This window comes from Piliocolobus tephrosceles, chromosome 16 (assembly GCF_002776525.5).
Source record: "Piliocolobus tephrosceles isolate RC106 chromosome 16, ASM277652v3, whole genome shotgun sequence".
NCBI classification, from domain to species: Eukaryota; Metazoa; Chordata; class Mammalia; order Primates; family Cercopithecidae; genus Piliocolobus; species Piliocolobus tephrosceles.
In genome coordinates, this window is record NC_045449.1 from 31311542 (window position 1) to 31327600 (window position 16059).

The 16059-nt window shown below is 38.7% G+C and overlaps 1 protein-coding gene across 2 annotated transcripts in view; it reads right to left on the reverse strand.

Moving 5' to 3' along the window:
• Positions 1-16059, reverse strand: part of AATF (apoptosis antagonizing transcription factor) — a 111526-nt gene that overhangs the window by 65074 nt on the left and 30393 nt on the right. For both annotated transcript variants that reach the window (XM_023204706.2, XM_023204705.2), the window contains exons 5-8: positions 7265-7379; positions 5275-5476; positions 4276-4440; positions 2787-2870 (exon numbers count right to left, since the gene is read on the reverse strand). In XM_023204706.2, coding sequence (XP_023060474.1) covers positions 2787-2870; positions 4276-4440; positions 5275-5476; positions 7265-7379 — 566 coding nt within the window. The remainder of the gene's footprint in view (positions 1-2786; positions 2871-4275; positions 4441-5274; positions 5477-7264; positions 7380-16059) is intronic.

The following is a 16059-nucleotide window of genomic DNA, read 5'->3' on the forward strand; positions in this document are numbered from 1 at the left end:
ACACAAATGAAAACTCACAGGCCCATTGTAATATATTGAATCACTTCTGAATGCAACACTTAGCTCGGGCTTACTACTCTGACAAATAAAGGAAAGCACTTTATGAAGCCAATTTAATTGGGAGGTGACAGAAAACATACAGCCATTTTCTTTGGCCTTATCACTGAATTGGCTTCAGCTCCAATCTCTGGCAAATCCCACTCAACAGAAGAAATTAACCAGGTCAGCAGAACAGGTGCTACCTTGTGTCTGTCAAGGGCCTGGCATCACCACAATTACTTGCACACAATGAAGCAGTAATCTTTACAGATCATCTCTCCCAGGCAGCATACTGGGGAGGGGGAGGAAAACTGAAGGGTGAGGGGAGTGGGAAGAAGAAGGGGAATGGGAAGCAAAGAGAAAAGGCAAGAAAAGAAAATGAATGTGCAGCTGTCTTGCAGCTCAGCAGATGTCGGAATGTGATGTACGAGGCTAGGAAAAGCTGTCGTAGCCTGCTGCCAAAGAGTGGTAAGTGATTAAAGCCTGCACAGTTCTAAGCACCATATTTAGAATCTGCAGGGTTTCAAGACTTGCACCCATTCCTTGCTGTGCTGCCAGATGTTGGCAACTGGTCCAGTTCCTACTGACTGTGCATGGATGGCAGCAGTTGGTGTAGCAGCAAAGCAATCTGGAATGCTTCCGGAGATGCTGTACATTAACAAGTGTCACCCATCATTCACCTTTACAGAAGGCTGAAACAACTCCAATTTGCTGCCACTTCCCTCTTGGGAAACAGCCAAGATAAAGTTGTGCCTGGCAGCCCCATTTGTTTCACTCAGGTGTTTCAGCTGCCTTGCTGACCTCCATTAGTTTAAGTTTTAATTTAGATTAACCCCAGCACCCCAATTAACCAGCAAGGGGAAAAGCTAAGATGTGACTAGTCATAACTCTGAAATCAGAATTTATCGAAGTTAAAATTATTAATTGGGATGAAGGGCCAATCAAGTAATGCTATTTCTTTTTAAACGGACCTCCAGGCAAAAAAAAAAAAAAAACTAAGGATTGCCAACAGAGGCAACTTCTCCCCAGTAATTTCAGTTTATTTTATTAAGCCTATTTAATTTATGATGCACTTTCCATCGAACAATGTACACTTCATTTAATGAGGACTGGAACATTTTTGATTGTCTCCTGTGATCTCACACAATTATACAGCATTAATATCCCATATCAGGTACTTCCTTACACACTCCAGAACAAAATAGAGTTCCTTACTCTTCTGACAAATGAATATAATAAGAGAAGAGAAAAAAAGAATCAGGACCTCTAACAGGGAACAGCTGCAGCCACACCAATCTTTTTTCCTACACCCTCTCGTCTTAAGACTTACTTACGGCAATAATTTTATCAAACATTACAGAATGAATAAAAAAAATTAATAGAGAGTCTCTCTTTTTAGGGCAAAACCAGAGGTATCCCCAATATAAAATCACTTGTTCTATATTGACTTTACATGTAATTTTCCTAAGAAGTTCTTTTCTTCATATCCATATACACACTACAGTAGTCATGGCTAAATCCTCAACAAGCAGTCACAAATTACTTGGCAAAAGTTAGCACATCAAAAATTTGACAGAGAAAAAAGTTATCTTGATAAACAATGGCTCAAAAATAACTGGTATATCACTGCTGAACACTGTCCTTGATCCTCCACTAAGCTAGAAAGGGTACAGGCTAACACACACTCTATTAAGAAGTATAATTTATCTAGCCGGGTACAGTGGCTCAAGCCTGTAATCCCAGCACTATGGGAGGCCGAGGCGGGCAGATCATGAGGTCAGGAGATTGAGACCCTCCTGGCTAACACGGCGAAACCCCGTCTCTACTAAAAATACAAAAAATTAGCCGGGTGTGGTGACAGGCGCCTGTAGTCCCAGCTACTCCAGAGGCTGAGGCAGGAGAATGGCGTGAACCTGGGAGGCGGAGCTTGCAGTGAGCCAAGATTGTACCACTGCACTCCAGCCTGGGTAACAGAGTGAGACTCCATCTCAAAAAAAAAAAAAAAAAAAAGTGTAACTTATCAAGAGACTAAGGAATACAGGAAGTTATTTCAGTTCTCTAGAATAGCCCAAATGTTTAGTCTATCTTAACAGTCTCTGGCATCATTAAAAAGAACAGCATGCCAGCAGAGAGTAATATCAGGGAAAGAAGTGGGAGAGTCTGTGAAAACATATTGAGAACTGGACTATATTTCAACTTCTAACTATTCTCTGTCTTCAAAAGCACTATGTTTTTATAATCAACAGTTGCAGACAATCTCAATACATACTTAACTGACTTCAACAGGCACAAAAAGACATGAAGAACAAGATTTAATAGATAATAGAATCAGTAGTGCGATTCAAGAACTCTGGGATCCCAGTCCTCCGGCTCCATGTCCCATTCTAATAGTAATGAGACAAGAAACCAAATAACTAACAAATCCTCCATCATCAAAAATGGCTCAGAAAGAAGAACCCACTTGACTCAAAGAAAAAATAAAACCTGAAACTGTTTTACAGATAATTTACACTCAAGCAACAACTAACAAAGTAGCTATAGCTGCTTTCATTTCAAAAGGAAAACATAAAATAGAAGAAAAGCAACAAATCCACAATGACACTGTAAGTCAATTTTGAATGCGGGAATTCTAACTCACTGTCTGACTCTATCCTTCCAAAATAAGCAACTTCTTTGTTCAGCGAATTCTATAAGCTGCTTTAAAATGCTAAAACCTGATGTGTAACAACAGAGTGTAAAAGTCTCACCTGGTGGTAAAAGTCATCATCATCAAAGATTTCTTCATCCAAATCCTTCAGATGAGCATTGGCAGGGGCTTGAGGAAGGATCTCCTATGTCAACAATGAGTAAGAAAAGAGTGAATTCCAATAAGGTTATCTAATTAATGTAGCTACTATAAATAATATGTAGAATAGTCAAATCACTGTTTTCCTTAAGATATAAAAAGTTCTTAAAATTAAAAAACAAAACAATCAATATAAAAACAGGCAAAAACATTAACAGGCAGTTGACGAAAAAAGAACCATAAATAATCATATGAAAATATGTTTACCCTCATTCAAATTAAATATGTATAAATTAGAATGAGAAGATACCATTTTTCACCTCTACAACTGACAACACTTAGTACCAGAGAACACAGCTGGAGGGATTGGAAATTAATGCAGCCTTTTTGGAGGCAATTTGGCAACATCTATCAGAATTTGGTGTATTTTCTTTAACACTTCCACTTCAAGAAATCTATCCATATATTTATACAAACACATAATAAATGTACAGGAATCTTTCCTATAGCAGTGTTTCTAAAACTGGAGACAACAAAATATTCATTGTTTGCATAAATGACAGTGTATATCCATACAATGGAATACTTTGCGGTCATTAGGAAAAATGAGGTAGATGTCTAGGTAATGAAATGGAAAGAGTATCTAGGATTTATTAGATTTTAAAAGTTGCGAGACTTTAAATACAGTTGTAATATTTTACATATTTATACACACATAAATGTCTATCTCATTTAGTAAAAAAGCAACCATATTTTTACATATATTTGTTATTTGCACACATATAGTTACAAAAATAGAAAAGACCCAAAAACTTGTTACAACTATTACTTATTAACTGTAAGCTTGTTACAATTATTAAGTATTGAAAATTTCACCTCAGGAGTTACATTAACAGGCAGTTGACAAAAAAAGAACAAAAATTTTCACCTTAGGAGTGAAACTGATTTCAGAGTAGAGAATTTTACTTTTCATTTCAAGTGGCTATAAATTAAAAAAGCATTAAGTATATATTTCTTCTATAATTAAAAAATTTTAAATGTTTCCTTTAAACAAAAAAAAATTTGACTATTACACTTCTGGACCCTTTCTAAAGTACCTAAATGGCAAACATTGAGCCTAAAGTACACACGTGTTTCAACAGTGACATTTCTACAGAAGTAGCTTTAAAACTGAATTTTGAAAATTGGATTATGAATGCTTCCACTATCAGACTCCTGCATCAAACTCAAAATTAAGAGAAGATGACACACAGGAGTTAATAGAAGCCCCATTCTTAAAAACTCTCTCCTCTCACATACACTCAAGGTTCTCTCAGTAATCCAGTAAAGTAGTGTTGTTTTCCTTTCTCTCACTAACCTCTTATACAAACAGGTAATAGCTACAAGTTTTTCAGCTAATTAGCCTCATAAAAACTATTCCCCATAATCACTCTGCATCACAGAGTTCTTACCGGTTCCCCTGGCAAACTCTCTGGGACAGAGTGAGCTGCTGGCTCAGGTTTGCCAAGAACTCGATAGACAGAGCGCTTGGTCTGTGTCCTTCGAAGTAATCTCTCCTTGTCCATCAGAATATGATCGATCTGAGTCAAGATTGAGCGTTCAAAGGCACCAAAACCCTGCAACAACATTAAGTAGTGTCAGATAATGCAGAAAATCAGTGCTGAAGGTAGCTACATTGGTTTCTCTATCTTTCTGTGTCAGCAGAGAGACAGACAATCATTTTTTCAGGAGAGACTTTCTGTAAAGGACTGAGTTTGTGAATGGCTATAATTGTCCTTTAAAAAAAAAAAAAGTTGGCCAGGCGCGGTGGCTCAAGCCTGTAATCCCAGCACTTTGGGAGGCCGAGATGGGCGGATCACAAGGTCAGGAGATCGAGACCATCCTGGCTAACACTGTGAAACCCCGTCTCTACTAAAAAATACAAAAAACTAGCCGGGCGAGGTGGCGGGCGCCTGTAGTCCCAGCTACTCCGGAGGCTGAGGCAGGAGAATGGCGTAAACCTGGGAGGCGGAGCTTGCAGTGAGCTGAGATCCGGCCACTGCACTCCAGCCTGGGCGACAGAGCGAGACTCCATCTCAAAAAAAAAAAAAAAAAAAAAGTTAGTCTTAAGCAGGTCATATTATTTTTCTACACTCGGAGATTAACTTCTGATACTTTAATAATTATTGCTTTGAAATCCACTCCTTTGAAGTATTTGTATTTTCAGCACTTGAACACTTACGAGGCCTCAATTTTAAGAATAAAACATTCTTTCTAATAAAGTTAAAATCCCAAGTCTGAATCGTATAAACCCCAGCGCCAGAAGTTCAGTAGATTTTGCTATAGAAATGAATGATTACCATTACATCATGACAACATCCATATAGATGAGCTGTAGTTTCAATTTCTTAAAACTGCTTCAGGTTTCCACAACCTATCTTACACATACATGCATGCATACACACACTTGCCTTCCCCAGTTTTCCAGAAGCCAGTTTGGTTTTATCATGCCATTTCTGAAGTGTGCGGTTCCTGTAGACTGTAAAGTCAGCAAAGCGCTTTGCCATGAAGCTGGGATAGTCCTCCATCTCCAGCTTCCTCTTTGCAGGGACCCTTCTTCGTTGCTGCGTCTTCTCTTCTACTAGCTCATCATCTTCACTAGAAATCTCCTCACTAGAAAACCAGTAAGAATACTACATCCAGTGTAAACAAATACTACTTAAATTTTAAAAAGTAGGCTCACATAAAGGACAGAGAATATTTAGGCCGTACCTGTTCTGTCTCCATTCGAAATAACACCAAAGATATGAGGATGGCTTTTGTTCTTTGAGAAATATTCATGAGATCAATCAAAAACTCGTGTAACTTTTTTTTTTTGAGACAGTCTTGCTCTGTTGCCCAGGCTGGAGTGCAGTGGCACGACCTTGGCTCACTGCAACCTCCACTTTTGGGTTCAAGCAATTCTCGTGCCTCAGCCTCATGGGTAGCTGGGATTACAGGTGTGTGCAACCATGCCCGACTAATTTTTTTTGTATTTTTAGTGAAGATGGGGTTTCATTATGTTGGCCAAGCTGGTTTCAAACTCCTGGCCTCCAGTGATCCACCTGTCTCAGCCTCCCAAAGTGCTGGGAATACAGGCATGAGCCACCATGCCCAGCCTCATGTAACTTTTAAAATGAATATAAAAAGAACTAGTTTCAAAATATTTTTTAAAAGGTAAGCAAACCGTCAAAATAAATGAGGTTTTAAAAGAATTACTAGAAATGTGTATGAACCAGGCCTGTAGTATTATAGGACAGTCTTTAAAAATTAAACATATAATAATATTTCTACAACCTTAATCCCCAAATCAATAAGGGAAATGTGTCTCTCTGCAACCAACTGTTAAGGAAAGATGAATAATATTAGTTGAACCAAATACAAGAGAAGCTGAATGTGAAGAAAACTCAAAGCGGTAGGCAACAGAATTAGCGCTAACTTGCAGTACCATCTATGCAACTGCTATGGCAATGTAATACAACCTCCAACTATCTGCCAGTTGCACTCACTGGATTACTGACCCCCATAGGTACTCAATAAATGTGAGCTTCCTTTTTGTCCTCCCAACTAGTTCAGTAGATAAAAAAAGAAACAAAAGACAGGCTCGAGGAAAAAAAAAAGCAAGCAGGTATATACAGCAGGTGTAAATAAAAAGGGGAAAATCTTCATCAAATGTAATAATTTCAGGGGGAAAAAATAATTATTTTGCTGTTTTCTGAAATTTTTCCATCTTTCACAATAACAGTTTTTATTCAAAGGAGATGGCTGTGACCAGTGACTCGAATATATGGTATGGGCACAGAATGTTTCATAAACCAACATTAATTAAGCATTAATATTTTAAAAATGTGCTTTTGGCCAAGTGAAGTGGCTCATGCTTATAATCCCAGCCCTTTAGGAGGCTGAGGTAGAAGGATGGCTCGAGCCCAGGAGTTTGAGACCAGATAGGGAAACACAGCAAGGCCCTGCCTCTACAAAAAAAAAAAAAAAAAAAAAAGCCAGGCACGGTAGCAAGTGCCTGCAGTCTCAGCTATTTGGGAGATTGAAGCAGGAGGACTGCTTGAGCCCAGGAGTTTGAGGCTGCAGTGAGCTGTGATCACGTCACTGCACTCCAGCCTGGATGACAGCGTTAAGATCCCATCTCTAAAAAAGAAAGTGCTTTTATCTTCTAATTCCAATAGATCTAAAGAGAAGGCAAGTCTTTTGTCTAAGACCACAAAGCACATCAGGTACAACTAAACATAAAAATCTAAAACCTAATCACCAACCTACATGGCATCCTGACCACCAGTTAAATATAAGAGACTCTATTTTACTAACATTAATATCTGCCTGAAGAGAACTTGGCTTTCTCCTTCATGAATGATGGGAAACTATCCAAATGAAAAGAAAATAAGCAACTCCATGGTTCTGTTCTCTTACCTTCCCACATTGGGCTTTGTCCCATCTACTAGATATCTAGTGTCTGGGTACTGGAAAAGCAACTCTTCCTGAAGATCTACCAATGACCTCAACAATGCTTTAAGTGCCTTGTGACCTAGGAAATAAAAGACAGAGAAAGGACAATTAATTATCTACAATTTTCCTAAGTAGGTGATGCCTATAATTCATGACTCCTGAGCAGTTCTGGCTGTGGAGAGTGAAGGGGAGGTGCAGGATACACACAGGAACTAAATACTCTCTGAAATATTCCCAAATGGAAATAACAATGTTGCCGACCTCACAGGATTGTTGTGAGGAACACGCAAGATCATGCATGTAAGGTGCTCAGAAAAGTGTCTGCAAATAGTAAGAGTCCAATACATTGTCAGCTCTTAAATGTATTAAGTTTGACAAACTCCTCCCCCACCTCTCATTATAACCATTAATTTGTTCCGTTGGTGTTATGTTTCTTAGGTATCTTCCTACAGGTTACCCGCTGACCTCCTGGACTATTCTTTATCAGTCAGCTCCTTGAGCACTTCCTTCTTTCCTCCTAAAGAGTAGGACTTTGTCTAGCCATCCCCACCACCACCACCTTCCGCTTTGCCCCCAGGAGATCTCATGTGCCTCTGGTTTGAGCTGCCACATCCTTCACTCTCTCAACTCATATCCTTATGGAAAAGTTCCTGTTCACATATGAAAACCCAAGCTAATGACTTTTCTATTTGCAGTATTGAATTGTATGTTAAAAATTTGGGCATTGAGAATATATTCTCACCTGGTTCTCCTTGGAGCCAATAAGATGCATCTATAATAGAGCTGGTCAAGATTAAGTATATAGTCTATGGATAAAAACTTTTAGAATAAAAACTGGTCAGCTGGGGGCTGTGGCTCACGCCTATAATCCCCACACTTTGGGAGGCCAAGATGGGTGGATCACAAGGTCAGGAATTTGAGACCAGCCTAGCCAACATGGTAAAACCCCGTCTCTACTTAAAAAAAATACAAAAAAATTAGCAGGGGTGGTGGTGGATGGTTGTAACTCTAGCTACTCGGGAAGCTGAGGCTGGAGAATTGCTTGAACCCAGGAGGCGGAGGTTGCAGTAAGCCAAGATCACAACACTGCACTCTGGCCTGAACGACAGAGCAAGATTCTGTCTGGAAAAAAACAAAACAAAACAAAACAAAAAAAACACTGGTCCTCAGGGAGGACTGCTTGAGTCCAGGAGTTTCAAGACCAGCCTGGGCAACATAGTGAGACTCCAGCTCTAACCAAAAAAATAAACAAAAAAAATTTAGCCAGGCATGGGCCCTGAGGTGGGAAGATCGCTTCAGCCCAAGAGATTGAGGCTGCAGTGAGCAGTGATCATGGCACTTCAGCCTGAGCAACAGAGTGAAGGTGAGACCCTGTTTCAAAAAAAAAAAAAACCATACACACAGAACAAACCTCATCCTCGGCCAGGGTCAGTGCTTGTGCCTGTAATCTCAGAACTTTGGAGGCCAGGTGCAGTGGCTCATGCCTGTAATCCCAGTACTTTGGGAGGCGGAGGCGGGTGGATCACCTGAGGTCAGGAGATCGAGACCAGCCTGGCCAACATGGCAAAACCCCACCTCTACTAAAAGTACAAAAATTAGCTGGGCATGGTGGTGTGCACCTGTAATCCCAGCTACTTGGAAGGCTGAAGCTGGACAATCGCTTGAACCTGGGAGGCGGAGGTTGTAGAGAGCTGAGATCATGCCACTTTACTCCAGCCTGGGCAACAGAGTGAGACTGTCTCAAAAAACAAAAACGAAACAAACAAAAAAAAAACTTTGGGAGGCCGGGACAGGATGATTGCTTGGGCACAGAAGTTTGAGTCCAGCCTGGTACCACAGTGAGACTCCGGCTCTACAAAAATTTTTTTTAAACTAGCTGGTTTTGGTGGTGTGCACTGTAGTCCCAACTACTTGGGAGGCTGAGATGGGAGGATTGCTGGAGCCCAGAAATTTGAAGTTACAGTGAACTATGATTATGCCACTACACTTCAGCCTGGGCAACAGAGCAAGACGCTGTCTCCAAAATCCCCCGACAAAAAACAAAACTGGTCCTCTGACAACAGAATTCTTACCTCCTCTATCAGAATAACTCTACTCAAGGGGCTAACTAGACACTGAGAGTCACCATTTATGAGTTGAAAGCACTCAGACATCTCTCCTATAATCAAACTCTCACATTTCCAGTGACTGCCAGAAAATCTTCATGTGGTTGTTCTATCACTCCTTCACAAATACTGTGTCAGAAACAGAACTTTTTTTTTCCTACCTAATACTCTCCCTGTCTGAACATCTGCGTTGTTTAATGTGTTTTCATAGACCACTCACATTTGGGTGCTCTCATTCTAGAAGTTTAATTGGTTGCTGAATTCTGTGTTTTCCATTCTTACTGTTGCTAATAATTGCCCATTTATCTCTGGCCATGCTTCTATCACTCCTTCCATCTTTTCATTTATGTAACTTTAGTCTCACAAGCATCCCTACTTCCATTCAACAATCCCGATATTCGTATATTTGCATTTCACACAAACTGCAGCCCACACAAACTTAGGTTAAATGATTTTTATGTCTTACTCTTTTCTGCTTCTACCCTGTCCAGCATGAGCAGCCTTCTCACTAGTTTATATCCCAACTTTTTCCATCAACAGGCCACCAATACATGAGTTAGATAAGTTCTCCATGTATTTCATACTACAGCATTCTATTTCAGGGTCAGGCCTGGGAACCAACTTACCTGAGAGAGCCATCTCAAACTAGTCAGAAGGAACTCAATGGTCCAATAACTACTTTACATTCCTTCAAATAATCTGCATATAAAACTACATAAATATGACTTCCTTGTTTAAAATAAGGTCTTTGATTACATCATTTCTAAATTCTGTAATCCTTAATAATCTGCGTATCATACCACTTGGGAGAATTTGTAATACATAACTATCACCTAAAAAACTCAAAATGCCTTTGTTCCAAATAAAGATTCTCAACCAGTTGCTCTCTATCTTAAGAAAAAAATCAGTCCGGGAACAGTGGCTCACACCTGTAATCCCAGCACTTTGGGAGGCCAAGGCAGGTGGTCACCAGGTCAGGAGATGGAGACCATCCTGACTAACATGGTGAAACCCCATCTCTACTAAAAATACAAAAAATTAGCCAGGTGTGGTGGCACACACCTGTAGTCCTAGCTGCTCGGGAGGCTGAGGTGGAAGGATCGCTTGAACCCGGGACAGGGAGGTTGCAGTGAGCCAAGATCATGCCACTGCACTCCAGCCTGGGCAACAGAGCAAGGGTCTGTCTCAAGGGGGAAAAAAAAAAAACTAAAAAAAATCCCAAAACCAGAATAAATAATCCTACCATCCCAGTTCATCTTTGTATAGAAAAGAGTCATGTATAATCCTTCAAACTGAGCCTACTCAAAAACAAACAAAAAACAAAACAAAAAAATTGGAAAAAACAATGGAATATCATTCAGACTTAAAAAGAAAAAAAATTCTGACATGCTGCAACATGAATAAACCTTGAGGACATTATGCTAAGTAAAATAAGCCAGTTAGGAAAAGACAAATACTATTTCCAATATACGAAGTACCTACGGTAGTCAAAACCAAAGAGAGAAAAGCAGAATGGTGGTTACCAGAGGTTGGAGAAAGAGGCAAATGGGGAGTTGTGTAATGGGTTGAGTTTCAGTTTTGCAAGATGAAAAAGTTCTGGAAATTGGTTGTACAACAATGTGAATATATTTAACACTATTAAACTGTACACTTAAAAATGGTTAGGATCGTAAATTTTGTTATATGTTGTGTACCACCAAAAAAATTGAGGCTGGTTACTGTGGCTCACGCCTGTAAACCCAACACTTTGGGAGGCCAAAGGGGAGGATCATTTGAACCCAGGAGTTTGAGACCTGCCTATATAACACAGTGAGACCCTGACTGTACCTTCCCCCCCAAAAAAAAGAAGAAGAAGAAAATCAGTCAGGCGTGGTGGCACATACTGATAGTTCCTGATACTTGGGAGGCTGAGGTGGGAGGATTGCTTGAGCCCAGAAGTTCGAGGCTGCAGTGACCCATGATCATCCCACTGCACTCAAGTATGTGTAACGAAGCAAGACCCTGTCTCAAAAAAGAAAAAGAAAAAATTAAAAGAATAAGAAGAGCAAGGTGTCTGGCCCTTAATTCCTATAAGTACCACGTGTCCATGATCTAAAAAATAAAATCAAGATCCACCCAGAGAATAATCTGCAAAGCAGCCTATATTATTTATAGCTACTTGCCCCCAACATACAAGTCAGAATTTGACTCTAACATGTAGCATACCCAAGAACTGTGAAAGTGTCCAACAAAAGACTACAACTTTTAAGGGCCACTTTCAAGTAGTTACACGAGCCTTTTTATTTTGTTCAAGTCAGTTTTTAAAAAATCCATTGCAGATATATTAGGCAGCGTATCAATCCAACAAGAAAGCAGAGAGCCAATATCAGTAAATCAAAGTGTGCCTTTCTGTTAATACTCTCTCATATGTTCTCATTTTATACACCCCTTCACCCAGTCAGAAAGTAGCCCTGAAGTATTTAGGCTCCATTCAGGGATAGCACTACCATGCATCAAAGTGTCAAGAGACCTGCCAGAGATGAAATCTACAAATCTGTGCTTCTAACCACCAAAAAAAAAAAAAAGTTTATCAAAGTATTTGTCACCAGTGGCCCAATACCTGGACAACTTCCTATAAAGAGATTTAGAAGACAGAAGGCAATTCTTATTTCTTTGCAATATTAGGGCTGCATTTCCTCCTAGATGGCATGTAAAATCTGAGACAATGAGACAATCCTTGGCTGCAGGTGGCAGGCCTCCTCCAAGCCAGAGCAGACAAGAGTGAGGGAAAGACTCTCTCCCGGAGACTCAAATCCAACAATGAATTCTTCCCAGCCAAAACAAACAAACAAACAAACACCAATTTTTAAAAATCCTCTCTATTATTCATACAGGACTGAATTATAGTTGTTCAACCCTGTGAATAATAAACAGAATGAATCAACAGTTTCTAATTCATCTCTAATTTTTCTCCCAATTATTACAAGAGTTTAAAGTTAAGAAAAGCAGCAAAGATTCATATACTTTCTTCCCTCTCCCTCTTGGCACATGGCCACAAAACAAATGGATACTGTCAAGAATATATATGTTTATTTTACCCTACGTGGTCCATTTCCAAAGGTCTTTCCCTTAAGAGGAGATTAAGAAGGACATATGCTTCATCATATTACCAAGATTTAACCTAAGCATCTGGCCACCAGCTTTAGGAATAATTTTCAGTAGAGAATAAATGTAAACAGTACTTTACTGGGGGTTGGGGCCCTGTATTTTAACCGACATTGTCACTAACTAGTCATGTTATGCTGAATGGACCCATTTAATCTCTTTGAGTGTCAATTTTCTCATTTATAAAACGTAGACAAGCCTTTGCTTGTAGATCTCACAGAATAAGGTAAAAATAGTAACTGTGTTATTATATATTAAGGCATTTTAGAATTTTTTAAATGCTGTAAAAACAAGGCATATTACTATCAAAAATCTTAAGCTCTGGTTGTACTAGGATTGGACAGTATTCACAGACTCCTATATTAGGTATTCATTTATATGCTACCCATATGCAAGCATTCTATATATAAAATGTCACCAATCTAAAAACCATTTTCACATAACAGCTTTATTTTTTTCCCTGATTCATCTAGGCTGTCCAACATAAACAAAACTGTAAGCGAGGAATAAGTTTGGGCATTGACACACAGTTCATTGATTAGATTATAAACCAATAAGTATAATTTCTGGAAATGGCGTGAAGTGAGAACAGGAAGAGTGAGTATATAAAGTAAATAAAGCTTACCTTATCAGTTTTTAAATATCTATACAGTTGTTTTTAAATAAATATACAAACATTACAATTATTTATGTACAAGTACACATAAACTCCCACATTCGTATTACCCTAGATAAATACATTGAATTAGAATTTATAGATTACAAGAGCATATTTTTCTCCTCCAAAAGTAACTCTAGAACTAGAGCTAAACTATAGGTCAAAATGACACACCATATATTGGCCTGAGAACAATACTTTTCATTCAAATCCACACAAGCCTGCCACTTGCACTAGTCATCCCCGGCAATTAATCCCCCAAGAAAGACGTTTGATTAAATCTTTTCAAGCAAATCCTTTGCTTTGCTTTTGTTAGTTCACTTCTTGTCAACATCTATTAAAATATGCCTTTAATTCTCCCACAATCTTAAAAAACACCGATTCCACTGTCTTCAACTTTAATCAACTGTATGGCCGGCATTTTTCATTTCATAATAATGTGCTGCTTGGAATTCAAGAGGCAGGCTCAGCATCAATCATCTGGTAAGAATTTTTCCACTGCAATAAATATGCAAATGAGGAGAGCCAGTCAGTCGTATTTCAGGCCCGACTTGCTAGTGTTTTAAAAAAGACACAAATTTATTAATTGCCGGTGGCCAGAGGAATCCTATTACTTTGGGCATTGATTACAAAGCTGTGTGAGTGATTATTGTGCAACTCGCGGGCTACCCAGGCATGAGGAAAAATTATTAAAGCAAGGCAGAGATTATCAACTCAGAATAACAATAAGCCTTAACATTTAGGCCCTAACTTCTTCAACAAAGAATTGCATGAAGGCTCCACTGTATCATAATTCCGAATTCTGTCAGTATCACTGTTTGGGCTTGTTCTATATTCCCCAAGCAGAATGGCGTTACCAGTAAGACAGAGGACTGCAGGTTACAAATTCCTCAACATCAACCATTTGGAGAAGTTGCTATCATTTCCAACATATGGCCAACTAGAATTTTTAGATATCCAAGTATATATACACATATACAGGTATGTGTGTATATATATTCAGATTTAGATAAATGTGTGTGCTATTATGAGGACCATGGTTTTAACCGGAATAGTGTGAGGACTTCTGTCCCAGTACGCTGGTGAGTTCTGTAGACTAAAAGTAGTCCACAGATTATTTTATGGTACAAAATAACCACAAGGATAACTTCAAAGCAGAGCGTAGAGACTTATATTCTAAAATCATGAAGGCTAAGCCAAAAGCAAACGTGGGTTTTCATATCTCAGAGGGCACCACAGTAGAAGGCATGCGATCTATGGAGGAGTCTACGGAGGAAACAACTTGATAGGCTAATTCTGAATGCAAAGTGTTTTTGTGAGAAACATTCAACCCAAGATATATTAAATCAAAAAAGAAAGAGGACTCAGTGGACAAAACTTATTTTTTTCTCTTAAGAGAATGATGTGGGGAATTGGGGGAGTAAGTAGAAGTTGAAATAAGGGAGAGATGAAGAGACATATGATAAAATATATGTTGGGTGAGTCTCCTCATAGAAAGAAACAAAAAGAAAAAAAATTCTTACCATTTTACATTACTGCCACACTAAGTAACATGATAGATAGTGTGCATTTGAGTTCTGTGGAGGGACATCCCACTCAAGCTGTAATTTCCGAGCAGGCATGAATTTGTAAGGAAGGGAAAAGAACTGCAGAATTTCTTAGGTTTCCCTGAATACTCTCTCAAATACCTTGATGAAGTATGTCAATAAATCCTTAAAAAGCCCTATAGGACACAGCAATCTAGCTGATCAATGTACTTCCTGAAATCTACTACAGTTACCTTCCACTTCACAGTTCCTAGACCACCTCCATCGCTATTGAGCACTTTGTCAAAAAGGAAAATTTACTCTCCCCCTTTAAACAGAAAAGAGTAAATGTTCAGAATATGAGGTACTTAAAAACCAAGTTTATTTACAGGTACTGTAATTGTTTAAACTGTCTTACAGTAGTTTCTCAGGGAGAGTGGGGATACTTTCATTTTTATTTGATATACTTTTGAACTGTTTGAATATTTTACAAGCATATATTACTCTTACAATTTAAAATTTTATTAAAATTTAAAATAAACTGTGAAGAAAGGAAACTTATTAAAAATAAAATTAGAACCACAATCCAAGTAACCCCCTCTGATTTTTAAGAAGTCTGACTCTTTCATATTATAACATCTTTAAAAAAACAGCCTCTGCTGTGGTGAAACTGTCTCTAACCAAATGCCCAAATTCGCTCTATATAGTATGGGTCTGGAAAAAACTGATGAAAATGGAGATTCAGAAAATACCTTTCTAAAACAGAGATTCCATGCAGAATTAATTAGTCCTCTCTCAGGATCCTTCATATCGTTACAACACTTACCCATTTTGTACTGTGAGTCTGATTTCCCCACCTTAAAGCTGCTTCAGGGCAGGATCAGCCTGTCATCCAGCATCCAACACATCACCTGGGCCATAAAAGGTATTCTACAAATGTTTTCTTCATTTAGAGAGATGTTGCCTAAGTCGCACGTCAGAATATGATCACACTACCACTTCCAAATCTAAATGTTGACAAGCAAACAAAATGTAGACTACATACTTCCTAACTTTAATATCAACTATGTATCTTCAACAAACTGACCTTTTGTTAAGCAAGTAGTCAAACAACATTTTCTTTATTTTAATATACCAACTATAAGATAATCGGGAGTAGCCCGATTATCTTATAGTGTCTCAAAGCCATTTTGCCAGACAGGAATTGAAAAACAAAAACAATTAGCAATTTTTGCTAGGCATATTACAATGCATTCTCCTAAAAATTCAGTAATTACCATCGCTTAAATGGAAACACTGAGACTCAAAATAAAAGATTGTTTTAAT